This window comes from Chaetodon auriga, chromosome 9 (assembly GCF_051107435.1).
Source record: "Chaetodon auriga isolate fChaAug3 chromosome 9, fChaAug3.hap1, whole genome shotgun sequence".
Lineage (NCBI taxonomy): Eukaryota > Metazoa > Chordata > Actinopteri > Chaetodontiformes > Chaetodontidae > Chaetodon > Chaetodon auriga.
Window position 1 is genome coordinate 15,954,714 of NC_135082.1, and position 22,508 is coordinate 15,977,221.

Consider the following 22,508-nt stretch of genomic DNA (forward strand, 5'->3'; position numbering starts at 1 on the left):
TGAAATGTTGGCGAATGAAAAGTTAACTCTTTTGGAGACCTGTCAGAAATTTCTTAGGAGGGCTGGGTTTTGCTCGGGGGATTTGAAATGATGACCTCAGTCGTTACCACACCCAAGACTGCCCTGCCTTTACACCAGCCGTGCAACCTTTCTGACTGGTGACCTCTTCAAGTGAGGCAGTGTCTGTCTCCAACCCCTTGTCACAAGTTGAGTATGTCTACAAATTAATTTACTAATAATCTCAGATTGTTTCATCTTAAAGGGAAAAAAAATTAAAATAAACATTGCTATGCACTTATTTTTACTGCACTGGCAAACTTGTGGCAGGTCTGTCAGGTGAAATCTGGCTTCTCTTTGTTCTACTGTGGCTTGGATTGTACCTCAGTTGTGTTTGGCTTTGGACAAAAGCATCTGCAAAATGAATAAATGTAAAATGAATCAGTATTTCATGATAGAGAAGCAAAGACTATTGACTACTTATAACTGACTGAAGTTTCCAGACACAGAATTCCTGACTCATTAAGTTTCTTCAGTAAAACCGTATCTTCAAAAGTGGGCGTAGTACTGTGAGGGTAGTAGATGTGTTCTTCCTCCTTGGGTAATAATTGTTTATTATTTTATGACGCATTCCTTAAACTGTATTCGGTAATACAAATGGAAGAGGATAACAACAGTTATTTTTCCTCATAGCAAATCACGACTATATCGTAATACAGGGCGTTTGGGCTGTTTCTTGAGACCACACCCCCTCGGTCTCTGATTGGCTGTCTATCCCACCTGAGAGACGACAGACGAGTTCCGGGATTCCGATGTCGGCCTAGCAAGCAAGCTAACGAGTTTGCTAACCGCTAAGTGAGCGAGGACTGTAACGACCGATCCACACCCTAGTCAAGACAGCTCGCATTTTCGCTATTAGGTATGTCCTGTTTGTTTAACCTGCTCATCGTGGTGACTGTTTCGCTGAACGTAGCTACAGTTATCTTGTCAGCCGTTAATTAAAGCTACTCCGCGAATGTAAAGCTTCCATGCTAGCCAGGTAACGCTGCTAACTCTTTTAGCGGTGGTAAAGGACTGAGCAGTGTCGCAAAAAAACTTTCGAGGCTAGGTAAGGGCTAACTGAGTAGTAAGTATGGGTCGCGTTTAAATCTCCCATTGTTAAATCGAACTAAAAGGTCGCTGAGTCTGTTATCGTTACTTAGTTTAAAAAAGTGAAGAGTATCTTAATGAGGTTCATTGTGTTGTGAGCAGATTGTGGTAACGTTAGTTGCCTTGACTGAATCCGAGCTCTGCCCTGGCCTGTTGTTTAACGCTTGGTCGATTTCAACGCATGATTCCAAGATGAAGTGATTGTCAGTCCAGAGATATAAGCTGAAACAAGATATCAGTTAGTACATGTCAGCGTGTCACCATTGCACGTAAAATTGATTAAATTAGCCGGGTCGGCCACTTAACGGTGTAGTTAGCTTGCGAACTGCAGATTGTTGCGGTGACATGACAGGCAAGGCTCGACATGGAGATTTTAGGATTAACATCCATTAGAGTGGGAGTGGGGCAGATGAGGTGATTAACAACGGGCACACTCACTGTCTGCCTTGGCCACAGCTCTGTATTTGTGAGTATTGATGATCGTTGAGAAGAGGGGTGTGTCCAAACGATCAGATTACAGTTACTCTAGATCCGTTTCCAGTGTGTTCACACCGCACGGACTAGTTTCATTTGCAGATGAGGGAAATTAGTCTGATGTGTGTGTGTGTGTGTGTGTGTGTGTGTGTGTGTGTGTGTGTGTGTGTGTGTGTGTGTATGTATGTGTGTGTGTGTGTGTGTGTGTCAAAGGCGGCCACCCCCGTCACAGATCGTTGTCTCCAAGGTGTTTTGAATTTCCAAAAGTGGGAGGTGTTTCATTTGACCACCTGAGGGCATTGAGGTGACACCTGTCTGTTCAACAACAGCAGGCAGCTGAACAACTCTGTTTATGAGTAATGCATGTACACATAGAGTAACACAAGCTTTTAAGGCCAACATGTTTAGTTAGTCAGCCTGATTGTTGTGAAATCAGAGTGAAACTTCTTTTTTTCCTCAGATGATCTGCCCTGTGACCTTACAAGGAAATTTTTATACATGGTCTAATTGTAGATAGCTCTGCTTGCCATTCTGCTGTTAGGTGCACGGCCACAACTGTTTATGTTGTCAATTTAATCTGCCAGGTATATTCTTGAGTTACCGCTTGGTCTGTAAAATATCAGAAGACAGTCAGAAGACAGCCAACATTGAAATGCCCATCACAATTTCCTAAAGCCCAAAATTGACCTTTTCAAATTGCCTTTATGATTACCATCACGTAGGACAAAGAAAGTGGCACATCTTTACAATTGAGAAGTGGGAACAAGAGGATATTTTGCATTTTTGCTTGGAAAATGTGTTGATTATCAAAATAGCTGCCAATTAATCCAATTGACTCATTTTGTCTGTAAGTATTTGCAACATTTGTTTTGCTGTCTGACAGTGTTTTCTTTTGTTTTTTTTGTTTTTTTTTTAACAGTGTCATCCGACAGTTTACCCGCAGAGCCAGTGGATGAAAGAAGAGGGGTGACAAGGAGAAAATGGACTAAAATGCATCAGACTATGTAACACCACTGCTGCACATGGCTTTGTTTGAGAGCAAAATGGGAAAGGAGGTCTATTTGCAGAGAATTTGGAGGTGGGAGAGGTCTCTACACCCGGACCTGGCCAAGTGCGGTGACACGTCGGTGACTTACACGGCGCTTCTTTTTGGAATGAGTTGATTTTATCCCCATATTGACACAAAGACTGAAGGCAGGGGTCTCAAAAGATCCAAGGGACTCTGCTTGGCTATTTGAGCTATTTTAGTTGTCAAGGCGAGGCTAGGCATCTTTTTTAAATCATTTTTTTTAGCAGGTTTTTAAGGAGAAATTCCAGCTGGACCTTCGTTTGATGTCAAGTAGCTTCCCGCAACTGGTTTAAAATTCAATTTGTTTATTTGTTTTCCCCTGCTGACTTAGTTTGAAACGCTGGAACTGTCCCTCCTGCCGCTATCTTCAGTTTCTTCCACCCACCCAGTGCCTGAATAAGCCCTCTCGGGACAATCACAGAAGTCATCAGCAGCTGCTGCGCTCAATCCTCTGCCTGTTCTCCTCTATGTGCTTCTGCTCTCGGCCTGCTGGCCATCCACCCACTACCTCTATAATTTTCTTGGTCTTTTCTTTTTACATTCATTTTCTCTGAGGCAGAATCAGAACTCAAGCACAGTGACAAGCATTAATGTAAGCACTGAGTTTCGGCAGTGGAGAGAAACCAAGATTGCTCCAGTTTTAGTCGCGTGTGTGTGCAAGTGACTGTGCTTCTGTGTTCATGCACAGCTGTGTTAAGGTTGCACTGGTGCCAGGGAGCAGTTTAAGATTAGATTTATTTATATTGTTGCACCAAATACAGTTACTTTAAAGCCATACAAAAATATTTATGAATTACCTACACATATTTTTGTATCACATTGCTCTTGTATAGTTTTGCTTTTATAAGCCTTTTAAGATTATGCACACAAATTAAATCTTCACAACAAGCTGTACACTTGCAAGAGGAGCTATATATTGCTAAATTGAAAAAAAGAATCCTCTGTTTTTGAGCGATTGTATTAGTGCTGGGAGACATTTAGTGTCCGGACACAGAGAATCCCACATGTTTCCATTCAGTTGCTGCTTTGCATAGTGTTGGTTTCCAGTCTGTAGTCATGGCCCCTCCTCCCAAACAAACCCCATATTCACCATTTTGACCTGGAAAGCACCCTTTACAGTAGGTAGACAGTAGATATCTACCTCTCTCTCTGTCTTCCTCTCCTCTTCCTCTGTCTCGAGATGCCGGGTTTCAGTGGTGGGGGGGTTGGGGGAGGAGTAGGTGGCCCTGCTTCTGCTCCTCCCCGTCCGTTTCGGCCCAGCCGATATGTCCCGGTGTCTGCAGCCACCACCTTCCTCGTTGGGTCCACCACCCTCTTCTTCTGCTTCACGTAAGTATCTCTCCGTCTCGCTCACACACGCCAACACACTTGCACATAAAGCAGACATGGTGCAAAGTTGTGTCATTGCGTAACTAATAGTGTTTTTACATATTTGTGTTTGCTGATGGCAGGTGTAAATACCCCTATACATTATGTTTTATCTGAAGATGTCCTGATGTTTTTTGTTGCTTGTTTAGCCTTTACTTGTCCTCTTTCCTGCAGCACTTGAATTCACACAGTTCCTCACACACACAGCCTTTTATTTCTGGACACTGAAGAGCTTTACTGGAGCTGTTTTGCAGTAAACTTGCACAAAGGCTTATCAACTTTCATTGATGGAATGTTTCTTGCTTTTTGTCTTGCCAGCAAGTGCAGGGATTTGAGCCTGCTTGTGTAACATCGACTCGCTGCTGTCTCTGTATTGAGAAGACCAGGACAATATGTCAGACTTTGACATACTAGAAGTTATGGCAATCATATGTCAAACTGTAATTTTGTTTCCATCCTTCTTCGTACTGTCCAGGTGCCCGTGGTTGTCAGAGTATTTTTCCTCTGTCATTCCCATCTACATTGCTGTGATCTTCCTCTTCACCCTTGCCAACTTCTGCATGGCCACTTTCATGGACCCTGGAGTCTTCCCCAGAGGTAAACACACATGAACAGTGTTCATCTGTCAGTCTTTGCCACGGAAAGTTAGTTATCTCATACTAATGATCTGTGTACAATGCTGCTAAGTGTGCGATGAAACGACCACGATCAGCTAGAAAGGGACTGAAATACTTCATTGAGTGTGCAGAGAGAGACCATAAGATCTGGTGTTATGATGACAGTAAAGCCTCACTGTGTGTGTCTTGTCTGTAGCGGAGGAGGACGAGGATAAAGAGGATGATTTCCGCGCTCCGCTCTATAAGACAGTGGAGATCAAAGGCATCCAGGTGCGCATGAAGTGGTGCTCAACCTGCCGCTTCTACCGCCCGCCGCGCTGCTCACACTGTTCAGTCTGTGACAACTGTGTGGAGGTACACACACACACACACACACACACACACACACACACACACACACACACACACACACAGCAGTATATTAGAGATAAATGTCTTTCACAGTCGGGGTGGATGATACAGGCCCTGAAATAATATCCCAATATTTCAGTGTATTTCTGTGATAATGATATGACAAAACACAGAATACAACTTGCCAAAGATTCGGCGACGCTTCGCTGAGCCAGTGTAGTTTGTCCGCTTGGTTTAGAACTGACAACAGCTGCTGAGCTCTCCTGCGGGAGTTCTGGCTCCGCTCACACTCACCCGGGTGCTTCTGCTTGAGGTGGTGAAAGAAGGTCTTTGTATTGCCTCCTTTTGTTGTTACAGTTTTCTTGCACTTCTTGCAGATTACTGTGGTTTGTTGTGCATCTGATCCTTTGTAACCAAAACACTTCCACTCTACTTAAGCCGCTCCCTCCTCCACCAGGGAGCCGGTAGAAATGTTACTTTCACTTTCAGCCATGCCATTTTGTTGTATTTTTATGACATCATCCAGTTGGAATATTGCCATTATAACAATATTACTAGTATTTTTAGTCATATTAAAAGTTCTAACATTGTTATTGTGAATGGTATGATATAGTACACCGTTATTTCACAGTATTATGTAACTGAAAGTCATACAGGGAAACTGGGTGGAATAGGGTGACATTGTGTGATTATACAGGCTCATTTTTGCCTCAGGATATGTTGTTATTGCTACTCCTATATTTTTCCCTTATTGACTGGATTGGACAGCACTAATTCTTGAAAATGCTACTTGCATTGCAAATACCTGTGTGTGTAATCTGTCTTGTCTTTTAAATAGCAAGTCCTGATTTCACAGTGAGCTTTTATAAACTCCTGTGTGACTTGACTGCTCAACCTAGATCTGTTCTATTCTTAGTCTCCTGTGTGAGCATCAAGGATAGAAATTGTCTGTTCATCTGATTTTGATGCGTTGCAGTGTTTGTTTGTCATCCTTATTTTCCGTTCTGCACCTTCTTGTCTGTCACCCTGTGCTCTCTCAGGATTTTGACCACCACTGTCCTTGGGTAAACAACTGCATTGGTCGGAGGAATTATCGCTATTTCTTCCTCTTCCTGCTATCGCTGACCACCCATATCATGAACGTATTTGGCTTTGGCTTGGTTTATGTCCTGCACCACCGCCAGCAGCTGGACACACCACATGCTGCTGTTACGTATCCTTCACTCGGCTCACTGCGGTCACAAAGATGCAGGACAACTTTTTGTATTATGATTTTCAGTCTGGTATTTATGTATTTCACTTATTTGTTGTAATCTTCTTGACCCTCTCCTCTCAGTATGGCTGTAATGTGTGTGGCCGGTCTGTTTTTTGTCCCAGTCGCTGGCCTGACTGGGTTCCACGTAGTGCTAGTGGCCCGCGGTAGGACCACAAATGAACAGGTGTGTACAAGAGCTGGTTGTTTGCATCACATTTTACATCACTGAATTGACCAAGACAGATATTTTCTGTTCTGTGTCGTTAATGTTGCTGTTGGATCTTTTTTTTCCTCCTCCTCCCTCTCACTGTAGGTGACAGGGAAGTTCCGGGGAGGTGTCAACCCTTTCACCAATGGCTGCTTGAGGAATATTTCACATGTGCTCTGCAGCTCCCAGGCCCCCAGGTCAGCCTCCCTCTCTGTTTACTCCCCTCCTTTAACACTCTGCTCCACAATTATTCTTTTTCCACTGCCTCTTTCTTTCCGTTGCTCTCTCTCCTTCCACTTTTCCACCCTCCCTCTTTTATTGTTCTCGCTTGTCTGTTCAGTTCATGCTGTGGTTCTCAAACTTTTTCTGGTATGCCCCTCCTCAGAAGCCAAGAAAAGTTCATGACCCCCACCCCCACAATTTTTATCAATCATTAACTGCGATAGGGTACGCCACGTTGAATTTTGGTGAAATAAAAGTCAGCACGACAGCATCAGCAAATGCTTATTCGCCTACATAAATCACGTTCATTCGACTTGTGTGGCTTCTGGTGTTAGACGATATTTGTTAATAGAGCAATGTACTGCTCAGCCTGTTGTATGATTTTAATTAGATTGAAATGTGTGCCGATGTCCCTCTCACAGATATATGGGCCGGTGGCGGAGCCCTCAGGCAATGGAAGTACAACCACCATTTCTTAGACCGCCTCTCACTGAGGCCCAGCTAGAGGCCAAGGTCCTGGACAACGGAATCCAGAATGACCGACACAGCACCAGGGTGAGTGATCCTCAAGCTAACAAGCACAACTGACAACAAACAAGCTGCAATGTGGATGCAGGAATGCAGTGAAAATACTGTACTGAAAACATGAAGGGTGCTTCTGCCTGCTCAGTCTGCCTGTGTCATGAGATTATTGTTATTATTGTTGAGCACCCCTGCATTTTTTGCTTGTGGTGCCAGCTCAAAGGATATTGAATAAGCCCACTGGTCAGGTCTGTGTTGGGTCCAGAATTGATTTAGAGATAATTATCAGTAACAGGTCTGTTCTGATGCTGAGCTTTGCTGATGTACACCGGGTTTGCAGAACTGGAAACATCCAGGACAGGTATAAAACGTCTTCCCGATGATGTCATGCGCCTGACTCCAATCAAATGCTGCACACTTGTGTCTCCTTTGGCCAGGCGTGCGGTATCACTAACATGGAGAGAGGCTGCCCCACCCACCCATGCTCAGTAGCTGAGGGACAGAGTAGCCTTTTGATGATTTTATATAATGTAATGGCAGAAAGCCCGACCAAACTTGTCATTGAGTTTGAAATGTTATCAGATGCTAAAATGTTGGAATATTTTGCATTGCCTATGTTGCAGCAAATGATGAGTTTAACTTTTTGGCTGGACATCCCTGTGTTTTTTTTTTTTTCTTACTGTCGCACTCTGTGCCAAACCACCTCATCACTCATTCCAATGAATGAGTTTTTGGTTCGGCTCGGTTGTCGGTCTGCACACGGCCTGTGATGCTGTGTGTTTGCTGACATGACTGTTCTTCATGTCTTCTCCAGTCCAAGAGTAGTCTAGATCAGATGGAGAGCCAGTCAGCTGATGCAGAGCCTCCGCCTCCGCCAAAGCCGGAGCTTCGTTACCCTGGCCTGCCTCGTGCTGACACGGAGGGTGAGACTCCTGCACACACACACACGCACACACATATAGAAGTGAACCCTCAAAGTGCAGCTGTGGTACTTATGTAAACAAGCTGAATGTTTTCCAACAGCAGACGCACCTCTTTCAAATGTCACTTTTGATTTCTTTCCACTCAGAGAGCAGCTTGTTGACTGAAGCTCCACCTACGCCCTCAATGTACAAGTACCGACCAGCCTACAACAGCCCAGGAAGGAACCACACTGCCCTCACACACCCCAACAAGGTACATTTCAGTTTACACTCGCACAGAGCTCAAGGTATTTGCTGTAGATTATTCACATAACATTATGCAGATGCTGTATATTAAGAGCATTAACATAACAGTCATCTTAGAGTGAAGTCAACTGCATGTGGAACCACAGAGACATGTAAGACGTGTAAATCTAAATATTCTTTTAAATACACACAACCTTGTTTATTATTCCATAGCATTGAGCATTAGTTAAAAACACGTGGTTAACCTTATTGCACAAACAGAAGTGAACAAACAATATCCCATAGATTACTGTAAGAGATGGTCTGGGGGGGTGATATGCCCTGCCCCTTCTGATTTCCTTTGTGGTTAATACCATGCCCCTCTTTTTTTGTTTTTACTTTAAATTGATCATTCAGTGGCCATCGGTCGATCAGTAAGTCTCAGCTAGTGTCATCTGTGTGTGTGTGTATCCCTTTGGCTGTCTCTGTGTGTTAGAGTGGATCTATCCTTTCCCCTGAAACTGCATTGACTGGAATGTGTAGTTCATGTACTGTACGTATTTGTATTTCCATTTATGTGTTGATACACACAGTCTTTGACATGCAGTGTCAGTGCTTGTTCAAGCCAGTCAGTGTTTCCAGTCCAGTAGTGTGATGATGGAGTAGAGCACCGGTCAAGCATCCAATTTCTCCCCACCACTTTTTTTTTTTTCTGTTAAAATCTGTAGAAAGCTGTTTTTGTTGGTGCTATGTTATCTATCCTTTAGGTAACATTGTAATTTTCATCTTTCTTCCCCCCTTCCCTTCACTTCTGCCTTCATCTTCATCGTACTCTTCCTCCTGCTGTCCTCCTCTGTACCTTTGGTCTGTTTTTCCTCCTCTCTCCTCTCCTCAGATGATCCGTGGAGAGAGTCTTGACTCTCCATCTCCCTCCATCCTCCAGTCCAGCCGTCAGCCTAGCTACCGCTCGGAGCCGAGCAGCCTGGACGGGGCCACAGTGGTGGGGGGAGGTGTAGGGGCGCGCAGAGGGGGAGGGGATAGAGGTGAGGGCCCCGGAGGCCATGGCGGGACTGCTGTGGGGATGTCGGGGGGCATGTCAGGGTACTCCCTGACTGGGCGCTCCTACACCTCCTACCCATCCTCTCTGGTTCTGTCCACTGGCGGCTCCCGCTCCTCCAGCCTGCGCTCAGCGCACACGGCACATAACCCGCTGGCCACGCTCCAATCAGAAGGCACCACAGACACCAGCTACAAAAGCCTGGCCAATCAGACGCCTCGGAATGGCAGCCTGTCCTACGACAGCCTGCTGACGCCATCCGAGAGCCCAGAGTTCGAGTCGGCCGCCCATGAGCTGTCGCCGCAGAAGCCTCATGCTCTGTTTCCCTCAGCGACTACAACAGGCCAGCCTGAGGTGGTGTCAGCCAGTACCCGGCTGCAGGGCTACACGTCGCCCTTCCTCTCAGCTCAGATTGCCCAGCAGAGGGAGGGGCAGCTGCTCCAGGGCTCTGCCACTTTCTCCTCCCCCCACAGGGCCTACCTGCGTGCTGTCAGCCCGCCCCCTCCCTCCTCTGGGCCTCCTGAGATCCAGCACCTGCTCCATCATAACCAGGACTCTTCTTCCCGAGCCTCTCGTAACCCTTCCTCTTCATCCTCTTCCCCTGGGGTACGCTCACTAGAGCCCCCTGTCTCCCCGCCACCTCGTGGCCTCTCCCTCGGCAAGTCCCACTCTTACACTGGGGAGGCAGGGCCTCAGCACAAACCTCGGCCCGCAGGAGGAGGCGCTGTGCTGGGAGGGGGAGGAGGGCAACAGGCTCCACAGTGAGTAGTGATCGGTCGCCAGATCCATCAGCCTGCTACTCTTCCTCCTTGTTCTCCTTTTCCTCCTAATCCTCTTCTTCTTCCTCCCTGGTTTGTGTCAGCCCTCCTCTTCCTCCCTGATCTGTGTGAGTCTTCCTCCTTTACGGTTTACAGCCAGTCTTTGCTTGTTTAGTGTTTAGCAGTTGGACGTGTGTGTGGAAGTTGTGTTGGTTCAGCCAGTGGAATGTGTGCACTAGTGTTAACAGCATGCCAGTATGTGTTCAGCTCTGAGGAAGCATGTCTAGCCATGCTGTTACTTTTTCTGTCCTCGAGCCTTTTCTGTCCCGGGTCCTTTTCTTACTGTGTGTAGTTACCAAATGCCTTACAAGATCAATGGTAGAGAAACATTTTGCTGTTTGTGCTTGTTTGATGTTGTTTTTGAAATAGAACCACTCACCTCCACATCCATTTATCCTCTGTCCTCATCCCTAAACCCCCCCCCCCCCCAACTCCCCTCCCTCCTCCCCTTCTTGACGACTGTCCAATTAGATCCACCTCTCGCCCAGTCTTGGCCAATCACACCACATCCAAACCAGGGGGCGGAGTGAAGAAGGTGACAGGCGTCGGAGGGACCACTTACGAGATATCGGTTTGAGTGACAGACATCCTTCATGGTCTATCACAAGGAGAAAAAGGGGGAAAAAGTCACTGGACGACTTCCACTTACCTGAGCTGGATATTATTCACGACTGCAGGACCCTGAGAAATGACTGTTCTCCACTGCAACAGACTAAAGGAGCAGGCCTGTCCGGTACCCACTTTGTTATCTTTGTAACGCCACTGGCCACTCTTCTCTGCTAGCCTTTCAGATTTGAACAAAGAATAAAAAGGGGGCACTGGTTAATTTTTCACAGGATCAGTTTGTCTCCATTTTAGCCACTTTGTGAGCCATAGGCTGATGTGACTATCACCACGGCTGGGTACAGATATGTCGATAGAACACACATAGCTATTCAATGATTTGCTGATTTTCTTTGGTACATTAGCACACAGAGTATTGACCACCGTGTCCGACACTGAAGGGAAGGATGGCCTTGATCCGTTGATGTAGAACTTAAAGAGGGAGGATTTAGGACTGTTGACCAATAGCAACGTCGTTTTCTCCTCTGTCTGAACGGACCACACAACCTGTGTATCGATAAGAGTCATGGAGAGACGAACCTATAAACACAGTATCATTTTAGTTTTACAAACCTTTTTTTTTTTAAATATTGTTTTATATAAATGTATAAAATCTTGCAGATTATTGGGTCAAATTTGTCAGGTTTTGAAGATGACTGTTGATGAGGGTGGCAGGTGTAGTGTGTGTGTAATTATTCATCAAAGCGATTTCAAATCAGTTGCCTGTTTATATTTAATGGCTGCATCAGCCACTCATGAGCTCTTTGCTGGAACTGACATCGTCCAAAGAGAACGATGATCCAGTGGCGGACAGCTGAAGTGGCAAACGGTCGAGCTTCACATTTGAAAGCCACAAAGAAATTCAGAATCACAATTGCAGCACAAGCATCTTTGTGGAATGTACGCTTGTAACGTTTATGCTAGAGACATTATGCAAAATCTGTTTGTAGCTTTAAGATCATTGTATGTCTTTTTTGGTGTTTTTTTTTTTTTTTTTTTTTTTTTTTTTTCTTTCTTCTTTTCTGTAATGTTTTGTCTGTGAGTCAGTCAAGATGCTAGCAGAACCTTATACCTTTAACAGATGGCCAGCCAAACAGGGGCAGTGGGGGAAGGGCTTATTTATTTCACCAGACAAGACAACCTTGTAGTTTTAGACACAATTTCAAACCAGTTTCTCGACCAGTTTGTTCTGTTATTGAGAAAAGAGGAAGTATGAATATTTTTTATGGAAAAGAAAAAAAAACGTATGAATGAAATTGTAAATGTGATTTGCCACTGAACAGATTTTTAAGGAGGGACTGGTTTGTAATTATTTTTTTTTTTTTTGCCTTTGAAACCATTGATAGTGAAGCAAGCGCATTTTCGTTTTTTTCTATTGGTTTTTATTTTTTACACTTTTCTGAGCAAAAAAAAAAAACAGGGCAGATTAGATTTTGATTGACTTGCTCATTAAAAAAAAAAAAACTTCTGTAAAGGTACCTTTTTTTTAACTCAGCCATGTTAAGAAAGGAATAATTAGAGGAAGGGAAGTGCGTATTTGAGTTTGTGTCTTTCATGATCGGGCATTGCAGTAAAGGTTTTATTTTTTTATTTTTTTTCTGCAAGGCCCACAGTAGTATTTGCAGTAGAATGTCAAAGCTGGCTGAATGTAGCACGTCTTTGGGGGTGAAGTACACGCTTGAAGCACACAAGTCTCATCGCTTAACCCAAACGACTGTGTTACGAGTTTTCGGCCCTCCCAGGCTCCGTCTTTGGTGTGCATGTGATTTTCGTTTGTCGTGCTGAATGCTTCACTGGCGTGCATACTTGTGAGAATATTGTCAAATGCCCACCCGGTTCACGTGTGGGTGGCCACAAGAAAAGAAGCATCATTAATGGCACAAGCAGCCCTCGTGTGGAGATTAAGAGAACCTGTGATACATTTCTTCCTGCTCTGGCCAAAGACGGGTGGCCGCTGAACAATCTGAAACTGTGGGTATAGTAAGTATCCTTCTATGTGAGATAAAATATTGCTATTGTGGGCTGTGATGAATGGAACGAGTTTCACAAATATCTGTAACGAGTACATTAAATACATTTCCAAAATGGCCTTACAAAGAATTTTTAAAAAGATGTCTTCTCAGAATAAAAAGGTCAAACTGATGAAAGACTCAGAGCGTCATCAATCTCAATTGTGCACACTTTTTTATTTCCGTTTCAGCTCTCACCTTTTACTTTGGCTTTGAAACACGAGACATCGGTAAACACTGAACGGGCAAAATACAGGGAGTGGTTTACATGCAGCGATGAGATGTTGCTGAAAGTAGCCAAAAAAAACAATCATTACAAAAAAAGGCATTTGTTCTCAAATAACTTAAGGTCTGTAATAAAATGTCCCCAAATCGTTGCTCAACTTTTGCATGGCTGCATTCAAGCCTCACTGCGTCACACCCAGTCGGACCAGGTAAACATCCAGCTGGTCCAGCTTTTTTGGGGGTATTTATTTGCCACAGTGACAGTTGACATCTAGTAGTGGTTGGATCTCTTTTCCTCTCTCTGTTCCATCATATGCTGGACTTTGCAGTGATGTAAGGCATGGCATTATCAGCAGAACAGGAGAGACTTCATGCAGCCCCTCCCTGAAACGTCCTCCTCACCGGTCCTTCTTGCTCTCTGTGGGCTGCTCGGGGTTGTTAGTTTCAGGCAGGAGCTCGTCGCTGCCCTCGTCTGGCTGAGAGCCATCCTGCTCTTCTTCTTTCAAACATCGACCCTTGTTCAGCTTCTTGGATTTTTGGAAGAGCTCGTTGAGGTTAAACTCTCGGATGATGTTCTCCTAGGGATGAAATATGCTTTATGTTAGCGTCTGTGAATGTGAGGCTGTTTCAAGCAACGCCTACTCAGTATATAACTTCAGGAGTTTGTTTCAGATCGACTGACCTCGTTAAAGGTCCACGATATAGCTCTCCCTTTACTGTCCACCATTGGACGTCTCATAATTTCCCGCCCTCCTTGGAAAAGCACCAGTGAAGGCAGCTGCTTAGCCAGAGGAGAAGTACTAACCTTGTACCTGTTGAGAAATAATCCATGGGTCAATCAATCACACAAACAACAGAGTGGCATTAAAATTACCGCTAAACCGTGAAAGACAGGTGCAGAACAGCAGAGCAGAGAAAGGGACTCACGTCTGTGAAACCTCTCCATAGCGTCCGATGTCTACCTTCCCAAACCTGAGTCCAGCACAGTTGTACCTGCAGAATGTAAGGAAAGAAAGATGAAGGCCTCAAACCTGAAGTCTTGACCAAAGACCATGAGGAGGAACCAGTACATTAATACTATTATAGTACACAGAATGCTCAGTAGAGTCAAGAAATATTTGGGTTTTAAACAAAGTATAGTTTTTTTTAATCATAAGTGTCATCGCCTTCAAGCAATACACTTTCACTTCTTGACAAAGTGAAGGCGTGACTGGTGATTTGTAGGTTTATAGTTAAGAGTGTGTATTCATCCAGTATCTTGTCACAGCTGCATATATCTCTGTTTCACTAAAAATGTCTAATGACCCTGACTGAGACAGTGAAGTCCTCAGCATCGTGATTACAGGCTTGTATTTACTGTATTGACTATCTCTTACTTGAGAGAAAGGTCTGCAAAGACGGGCGCGAAAGACTGGCAGTCAGAGGACCAGTTGGCATAGAATTCAACAATCCAGGTGACACGACTGTCTTTCTGCAGCTCCTCCTAATGACTCAAAGACACGACATCAGATCAACATTTGTGTGTTGTTTCAGAACCCTGAGTCACAGCTGTACATCCAATGGACACCATGAAGACAAGTGCAGTCCAACACAGTCTGCAGAGAAACACTCACATCGATGGTCTTGTCACTGAAGTATGTGATGTACTCAGGGCCCATGTACAGAGGTGGCTTGCAGGTCATGACGAATGCTGGAGACAAAGCAGAGATAAACAGACTGAAAGCAGTGGCTGAATGTGGGTTTCACACTTTCTGAAGCTTTGAAAATCTCAGCTCAGGTTAATAAATCTACACTAAAACCCGAAAAGCATTGATTGAAGCTTAAGACAATACCTCAGTGGAATAGGAATAACAGTTGTATTGATCAATTTCCCCCAATTTTGGATGATTTTATCACCTTAATAAGGTCCTGTTTGGCATGTGAGGGTACCCCATAGTCTTACTGCAAAATGAGGGCCACTTTGCTGAAATAAAGATGAGCTCTTCCAACATTATTAACATGACAGGAAAAAACAGCAGATGTGCTATTTCACACAACAGATGCCTCTTATTAATAATCATCTACTAAAAAATAGTGACTACTAGACCAAATGTGTGAGTTTCCATCTCTGCTAAACAGTTTCCTGAGGGACACCCTGCATCTGTCATGGTGCTACTCAACAGCAAAAAGCATATTTTAATCATAAGCTTTTGAGGTTGAGGTGACAGTTCAGGGCAGCATTCGCAACAAGGATTACAAGGCCACTGACCGACACACAGCGACAGGTAAAGGATGCCGAGCCGAATGTCCAGCCTGAAGAAGAGGATGGTGTTGGCCACTTTGCTGAACAGGAACAAGTTGCCGATGTGCTGCTCCAGAGTGACTGTGAGAGAAAGAGAGAGGGGGAACAATGAATGCAGCAGAGGATAACACCCAAGGTCAGAGGAAGATCACACTGCAGTGTTTACACAACAAAGCAAAGATTTTAGTAAAGCACCTCCTGGGAGTGGCTTGGGGCAGGAGCTTCTCCTGCTGTTTCAAGTCAAGGATCAGAATCAGTTACTCATTAGGTTTGTTTGAAGTTTAAAAGTCAGGCATTATAGGACCCACATACCGAGTGTCTTTGTAAAATGTAGGTTGAACACACTCTCATTAAGTGCCTAAAGTTAAAGAGGGGCGTCATGGTGGTTCCCTGCTCCCAAACTGAGCATCACTGGCTTGGTGTAGTGTAAGCAAACACTTATCATGTTATGACATCAGCTGGTTTACACATAGACAAATGTATATTTTGTGTTTGAGTGTGTGTGTGTGTGTGTGTGTGTGTGTGTGTGTGTTACATACTCGCTCTCCTGTTCTTCATCATCACTATTGCACTGAGAAACATGAGAATCTCCAGTTCCCTCTGCAAAACACAACATAAAACAACTTTGTGATAAGTGAGTCAATGAGCTAACTCCTCTCACAGATGCTAACTTAGCCCCACCATGTTTAGCAGCAGGTAACACGACCCCCACCATGCCGCATGCTTACCCAGTCGAAGTCGCAGGAGTTGCCGTCCTCTCGCTGGCTCGCCAGGTGCTCGCACAGACCTGGAGCCTTTCGGACCACCAGGAAGGCGACGGTCATGAGGAACGAGATGACATAATACGGTTTCAGCAGCCATTTGTATATCTGTGGTAAGTGGTACAAGAAAGTACAGAGTCCTGTGACTAAGCCCATGCTGGCAGACACGACAGCCGACCCCGACAAGCTTGAGACAGAATGACAGCTGAAGTGCGAGCGCAGGTTGCTGGACAGGACTGCGCCTGCGCGAAATAATGAGACTCCGTGTTTTCTGGGCGCAGCGGCTCGCCGTAGAATTGGCGGGTACTGCAAAACGTAAACAGAGGAAGCTGAAAGATGGAGCAAAGCGAAGTGGCAACACAAAACGAGAGTGAAGGTAACGAGTGTGTTCAAGAGTCCACTGAAAACCAGCGGGATGAAGCTACAGGCGAAGCTTCAGCACAGGTGTCAAACCCTGGGTCGGTTAGCAAGCCGCCCGAGGAGCCGGAGGCTCGGTACAACAGGCTGAAGCTGTTCAACAAAGTGATGCAGAAGAGCCTGGAAAAGGTCATCGACCATGCCAGGTAACGTGGACATCTGTCTTAATATGTGTCTCTCGTGTTGGTGTTGATCATTACTGTAAACTGCAGTGTAATGACATTAAATGTGCACGAGAGGCACAAATTGGAGTTACATGGGTTTGAAGCTAACATGAAGATAATTTACAGATGAGCTGCTGTTCTGTGGTTATAGCTGGCGTGAAGGATTTTCGATTAATGGATATAAGGTTTCGTTAATAAAATAAAGCCTGTTTTGTCCAACTATCAGTCCAGCAGCCAAATATATTTGATCAACTATTCATTTCAGTACAATATTAGTGGCCATCATGGGTGTAGGACTCGGGGGGGAAAGAGGACTAAGTATGGAGGGCTCGCAAAGATACTTGAATGAATAGCCGTGGATGCAGGAAGTGGCTCATAAACGATCATGAATTTCCTGCTCTGCCCCTGGTAGCTATACTGACTGCCTTCCTTGACAGTTTTAACAGATTCGCCAGCACATTTCGTCCGCTGTACAAGAAGAACCCTCAGAGGATGGAGAGCATTCACAAGCAGTTCATAGAGGAGCTGCGGAGGACGATACAGGTGTGCAGCACATCATGTTAATAGGAAAATAAACCACCAATGGAAGAGCTACTCTCTTGTTGTTTGTGATACTTATTACCGCCTGTCTTCATTCTCACCTGTGTGCATCCATTTCTGTGTTTGTGTGTATGTAGGAGGACATCGGCAGATTGATTGAAGAAGGCCAGTTGGAGCTCAAACTGAATGAACTGGACAAACTGGAATCTGCTGCCAAGAACAATCCGAACCCTGCATGGTCAGAAAACAGCATTAATCTCATAAATATTTGAAGATTGAAATCTTATCATGGGAATTTCCACAATTCTTCAAAGTAGATGCATAAAGATGAATACATAGGGTGTAACAGTACCAATAATTTGCCCCAGCATTGTTGTATTAATCACTAATGAACATTTTATTGTCTGAACACTTGCATGCACTGTATTTTACACTCTTACATCTCACTATATAGGACCTGTAATACAGGTGCATTGGCTTTATTCATTCCACTGTGCATCACCACTGTAATAACATTTTAATCCTTTACTGCCTCCCCTGTTCTGTTAGGCGGCCAAGTGGAGATCCTGAGCAGGACTTCAGCAGCTTTTTGATGCCGTACTATAAAAAGCAGGAGGCGTACATGCAGCTGGAGCTGAAAAAGATTCAAGCAGAGAATGCTGCCCTAGCACAGAAAGTTCAGGCTGGAAGAGAGAGTATTGCCCAGACTGAACATCATATTTCTACAGCTGTTGATGAGTGGAAGGTAAGAGGAAAACAATGGAAAAAAAGAAAACATTCAGCATGTTTATTTTTACACTCAGATGATGCATGTGGAAGTAAGTGTGATGTAATGCTCCAGTCTTTACTCTGAAAGGTATTTGTGACATTAAATGTCATCATATGGAAATGAATACTCCAAAGCTCTTTTGCACAATGCAAAGACAACATATTTTAATTTTAGCCTGATGAATTCTCTAATTTCTTTAATATCTATATCATAAATAGAAATATAAAAAGAAGTCTGCCATGAGTGACAACAGTTTTTTCTTTTTGATTTTCTTCTTCTGTCACTTTTAGGCATCCGTCACAGAGTTTGAGAGGCTGGCATCTTCTCTCTGCCCTGCTGATGTCTTTGATGTGTGATCTTCAGTTGATTTGACCCGCAGATATATCAGCTAACTTCACTGTACATATTATTTTTCTTCACTGTGCCTGTTTGTCTGACAATAAACTTGAAATCTTGAAAATAAAAGTTGTTTTATGACATCCTTGTCGGTCAGCATGCAGCAGTCATTATGGTAATGTGCGCGTATATGTCTGGTATTACGGTACGTGACAATAATGCCACAAAGAAGTGAAGAGTCGAGTAGTTGACACTCCGGTGGATTCGTGGGGAGCTCAATACTGAGAAGCAGTAAACCACACGCTTGAAGAAACCGGCTTTTTCTTTTCATATAAATGTATCATTCACGATAGATATGACGGAAATGTTTTCAACTCTGTTCGGGCAAAATGAAGCTCAGGGACCGCCCGGCTCTTCGTCTCTGGGTTTCGGACCAGGGAAACCTCCGCCACCGCTGCCGCAAAATCAAGTCTCTATGTCGGGGCAGATGCCACCGCAGCTCGGGGATGAAGGGCCTGCTCTGCGGAAGCCCGGAGCCATGAATGAACCTTTCTACTTACTGCGGGAGCTTCCTGGTACTGTTGAGCTATCATAAATATTGTGCGTTTTGTCTGGTATTTGTCTGTTAATTTTAAGAAAAAGCTGAGAGGCTATCAGAGGTGGATGTGCAGTTTGTAAACAGCTGCTAGCTAACGTTAGCCAACAAGATAAGTGTTGGCCAAAATATTGAGTAAGCTAATTATCTGCGTTAGCTTTTCATAGCTTGGCTTGTTTTTTCTTTGGTATTTATGTTATCTGCAACACTAACAACATTTCCAACCGTAAATATTAACTCCTGTGGTTTAAAGTTGAATGTTATCAAACCGTTAAAACCCCAATAATGAGCATCCCTGAACTAACATTAGCTCAAATGGTCATCTGGAGAAATGTCTGCTGGGACACATAATTAGCCAGATGTTTAAATATGTTACATGTGGAAAGACTTGTGGTGTTTTCACGAGTTACACTGATACAAATCCGTGTGTTTAGTGGGAAACGAGTTGACGGGAAACACCAACCTCATCACGCACTACAACCTGGAACACGCCTACAACAAATTCTGTGGAAAGAAGGTGAAGGAGAAGCTCAGCAACTTCCTGCCAGAGTTACCAGGTGGGTTTGGGGAAAGAACACGTGTGTTAATGATGGGGGGGCTACACACACCTGAGTAGAAAACTTGTTTAAGATCACCATTCATGTTGAGAGTAGGACACCAGTTGTCAAGTGTGGTTCATTCTGGTGCTCATTGACTGTTATCTCAAAGGGTCAAAACTTGAGCAGCATTTACACAACATTAAGCTTTGTCCGACAAAAGCGCATTGCAAGTGTGCCTCTCATTCACGCGTTTACACCCCAATGGTGTCCGGGTCCTGCAAGGTGCTGGCCGGCTCATTGGGAGTGTCTTGCTCAAGGATGTTTTGACACCTCGACAGGAGCAGTCAGGGATCAAACCAGCAACCCTGTCCTTAATGGACCACCTCCTGAGCCTCAGAAGGAACAGTGACCGCAACAAGCAGAAATGTGTTGGTGTCACAACAAAATTGTTCTGCTTCAAGCATTGCTGTAGTTTTGACCTTTTAAGATGAGAACTCTCCTAACAGAGCTGTTACGGCAGCCCTGTCTCCTGTGGATGTTGAGATATACATAGATATAACAGGTGTAAGACTGGTCTGTGAGTCTAGTATTGTGGTTCAGATCTGATCTGTGAATTCTCCACAAAAGCAAGGACAGTGGTGAAAACTCTTATCAGCCTAATGACACTCGAACATGCCACTGCTTTAGTTTTTGACATCGCCTCACCACCCAGGTGCTCCCTGATTGATTATGTACTTGTGGACACAGCTGAACTATTTTGGCCCTTAATTGCTGTGTGGTCAGTGCTCATCACCTTGCTCTTTTGTTGCTTATATTTTGATCCTGTCCTTTCTCTTCCGTGCTGCAGGTATGATCGACTGTCCGGGCACTCAGGACGGCAGCTCGTTGCGCTCTTTGATCGATAAGCCTCCAGTCTGCGGGAACTCCTTCAGCCCGCTGACCGGCGCTCTGCTCACAGGCTTCAGACTACACACAGGACCGGTACTAACTGAATACAGAACACACACACGTCCTCAAGTCACACACATTTCCATTGTGCTCACAGGGTATCCTTCATTTCTTAATTATAGTGTTTCATTTGTTTTTCCCAGCTCCCAGAACAGTACAGACTGATGCACATACAGCCTCCAAAGAAGAAGAGCAAACACAAACACAAACACCATCGACCGCAGGACCCCTTGCCACAAGGTATGACATAAACTTAACACACAATATACACAAATGCAATGAATGTAACGTGTGGTGCTTTCAGGCCACTGACCTGCTTGTTTTTGTCGTCACAGAAACTCCATCAGACTCTGATCCCAAGAAGAAGAAGAAAAAGAGGGACGACGATCCCGACCGCAAGAAAAAGAAGAAAGACAAGAAAAAGAAAAAGGTAAGAAAATCTGTCAAGTCTTCTGGGCAGAGATGGAAGGCCGTCTGAGATCTTAATCACACCAAAACCATTCCCAGACTTCATCCCCATATATCTAATACTGAGTCGGTAACAGCCTGCTTTAATTGAGTTCTAGTCACTAGAAAGTGAAAGAGCTTTAGAAGTAGCTTGTAGGACACAGCCCTGAGTTACTATTGCTGTCCAAAGTTATGACATACCTATTTGCAGTTTCCAACTTGCATATCTATCAGATACATAGGAACATTATCATGAGAAAACTGGTGTTTAGCTTGATAGATGTTCAGCTTTACTCACCAGCTAGTCACTATCTGTGTCTGGCTGATAGAGAGTTACTGTGCTCGCTTTAATGTTCAGTGTTAAACGGGCTCCAGAATGTATTGAATGTGTCGGCTCGCTGAACTCGTCCTGCTTCATGGTGATTATACATGTCAACCAGCAACTGTGAACACAACAGCTGTGCGAACTGTGCTGAAGGCTTTTAGTCTGTTCTGTATCCTCAATGCGTCGAGCTCAGATCTCTCATAAAAGTCAATCAACTCGCATGACTGCACAAGACAATTGTGGGGCTGTGCAACATGACCAAAATGTTATATTTAGATATGGGTTATTTCATATGCATATAGGGATATTTATCACGACACATTTTCTGTAAATGTAATGAACAAATATTTTCTGTAAAATTTTCAAAGTACAGTTTTCTGATCTGTCTCATACTTTTCATACCTAAACCACGTCCATACCACGGAAGTAGCCCCTCTTTTAGGTCTGAGCTCCTCATTTTGTCTTGACTGGTCGGAGTCCTCTTGGTCAGAATTACCTTGCTCTGTGTCCCGTTCACTCTCCTCCATGTTAGTTTGTGTTGCCGTCATGCAAATTTCCTTCTTGCATCTGTACTGTGCAGAAGAATGCAAATATTGGTGGTCAGGGACACAGTGAAATAAACAATTTTCTGTCGTCACACCATATTGTCATATCGCGCACCCCCAGTAAATCGTAGTTGAAATTGCAGGATCATCAGCGCACATGTTGAATATAACCCAGCGCCTCACTGCTCTCTCTGTCCCCCTCCAGAACCGGCACAGTCCCGACCACCCCGGCCTCGCTGGATCACAACCCAACAGCAACAGCCTCAGATAGACAGGAGCCCACTGTGTGCACGCCTGTGTTTGAATGTGTGTGTGTGTGTGTGTGTGTGTGTGTGTGTGGCTGTGCATTTTGTAAGAGGATGTGTGTGTGTGTTTTACAGATAATTGTATTATTGGGAGTATGTTTAATGAGAGGGGGGCTGAATTAAATAATGCAGATGGTTGTATGATGTGTGAAAGGAGCAGCAACACAGTGGATGTGTGTTTATAATGGAAACAAATGTTACAGAGCAGTGTAAAAGGCAGAAAGCAGCTGATGAGCTGAGTGCTGTTATGAATGACTGGGCAGGGCCTGTATGTATGTCCCTGTTTGATTCTGTTGTGATATCTTTTGATCATAATGACAATATCAAATAAACTTTGATTATTATCTTTGCTTGTCTCCTTGTCAGATTTGCGTTAAGATTATACGATCAGATACATGACAAACAGCTGATGCTCACACACTTTGTTGCTGTAAGAGAACTTTG

The 22,508-nt window shown here is 44.3% G+C and overlaps 4 protein-coding genes across 6 annotated transcripts; 3 read left to right on the forward strand and 1 right to left on the reverse strand.

Annotated features, from left to right (window-relative positions):
- The first annotated feature begins 785 nt into the window (after positions 1-785).
- On the forward strand, positions 786-13,007 carry zdhhc5b (zDHHC palmitoyltransferase 5b). Of its 3 annotated transcripts, none has more exons than XM_076738942.1 (12): positions 786-916; positions 2,540-4,018; positions 4,533-4,654; positions 4,871-5,028; positions 6,066-6,238; positions 6,362-6,464; positions 6,594-6,685; positions 7,133-7,265; positions 8,047-8,155; positions 8,302-8,408; positions 9,276-10,198; positions 10,727-13,007. In XM_076738942.1, the coding sequence occupies exons 2-12, from the start codon at positions 3,870-3,872 to the stop codon at positions 10,830-10,832; spliced, it is 2,175 nt and encodes a 724-aa protein (XP_076595057.1). In that variant the 5' UTR covers positions 786-916; positions 2,540-3,869; the 3' UTR covers positions 10,833-13,007. The 3 variants fall into 3 exon arrangements, with proteins under 3 accessions (XP_076595057.1, XP_076595059.1, XP_076595058.1); XM_076738944.1 differs by lacking the exon at positions 786-916 and adding an exon at positions 10,300-10,323 and having other exon boundaries at positions 3,734-4,018; positions 10,727-10,858; XM_076738943.1 differs by lacking the exons at positions 786-916; positions 10,727-13,007 and adding an exon at positions 10,300-10,444 and having other exon boundaries at positions 3,734-4,018.
- Positions 13,008-13,024: 17 nt separating this feature from the next.
- tmx2a (thioredoxin-related transmembrane protein 2a) lies at positions 13,025-16,366 on the reverse strand. The gene is made up of 8 exons (XM_076738945.1): positions 16,102-16,366; positions 15,913-15,973; positions 15,341-15,454; positions 14,706-14,782; positions 14,469-14,575; positions 14,020-14,085; positions 13,775-13,904; positions 13,025-13,670 (listed from the first exon to the last, which is right to left on the reverse strand). The coding sequence occupies exons 1-8, from the start codon at positions 16,288-16,290 to the stop codon at positions 13,491-13,493; spliced, it is 924 nt and encodes a 307-aa protein (XP_076595060.1). The 5' UTR covers positions 16,291-16,366; the 3' UTR covers positions 13,025-13,490.
- Positions 16,367-16,432: 66 nt separating this feature from the next.
- pmf1 (polyamine modulated factor 1) lies at positions 16,433-18,480 on the forward strand. Its single transcript, XM_076739656.1, has 5 exons — positions 16,433-16,697; positions 17,153-17,258; positions 17,393-17,493; positions 17,805-18,000; positions 18,315-18,480. Exons 1-5 carry the CDS (start codon positions 16,471-16,473, stop codon positions 18,378-18,380), a joined length of 696 nt encoding a protein of 231 aa, XP_076595771.1. The 5' UTR covers positions 16,433-16,470; the 3' UTR covers positions 18,381-18,480.
- A 99-nt stretch (positions 18,481-18,579) lies between these two features.
- On the forward strand, positions 18,580-22,413 carry med19a (mediator complex subunit 19a). The gene is made up of 6 exons (XM_076738382.1): positions 18,580-18,935; positions 19,390-19,512; positions 20,342-20,475; positions 20,586-20,682; positions 20,778-20,872; positions 21,965-22,413. Exons 1-6 carry the CDS (start codon positions 18,716-18,718, stop codon positions 22,028-22,030), a joined length of 735 nt encoding a protein of 244 aa, XP_076594497.1. The 5' UTR covers positions 18,580-18,715; the 3' UTR covers positions 22,031-22,413.
- The last annotated feature ends 95 nt before the right edge of the window (positions 22,414-22,508 follow it).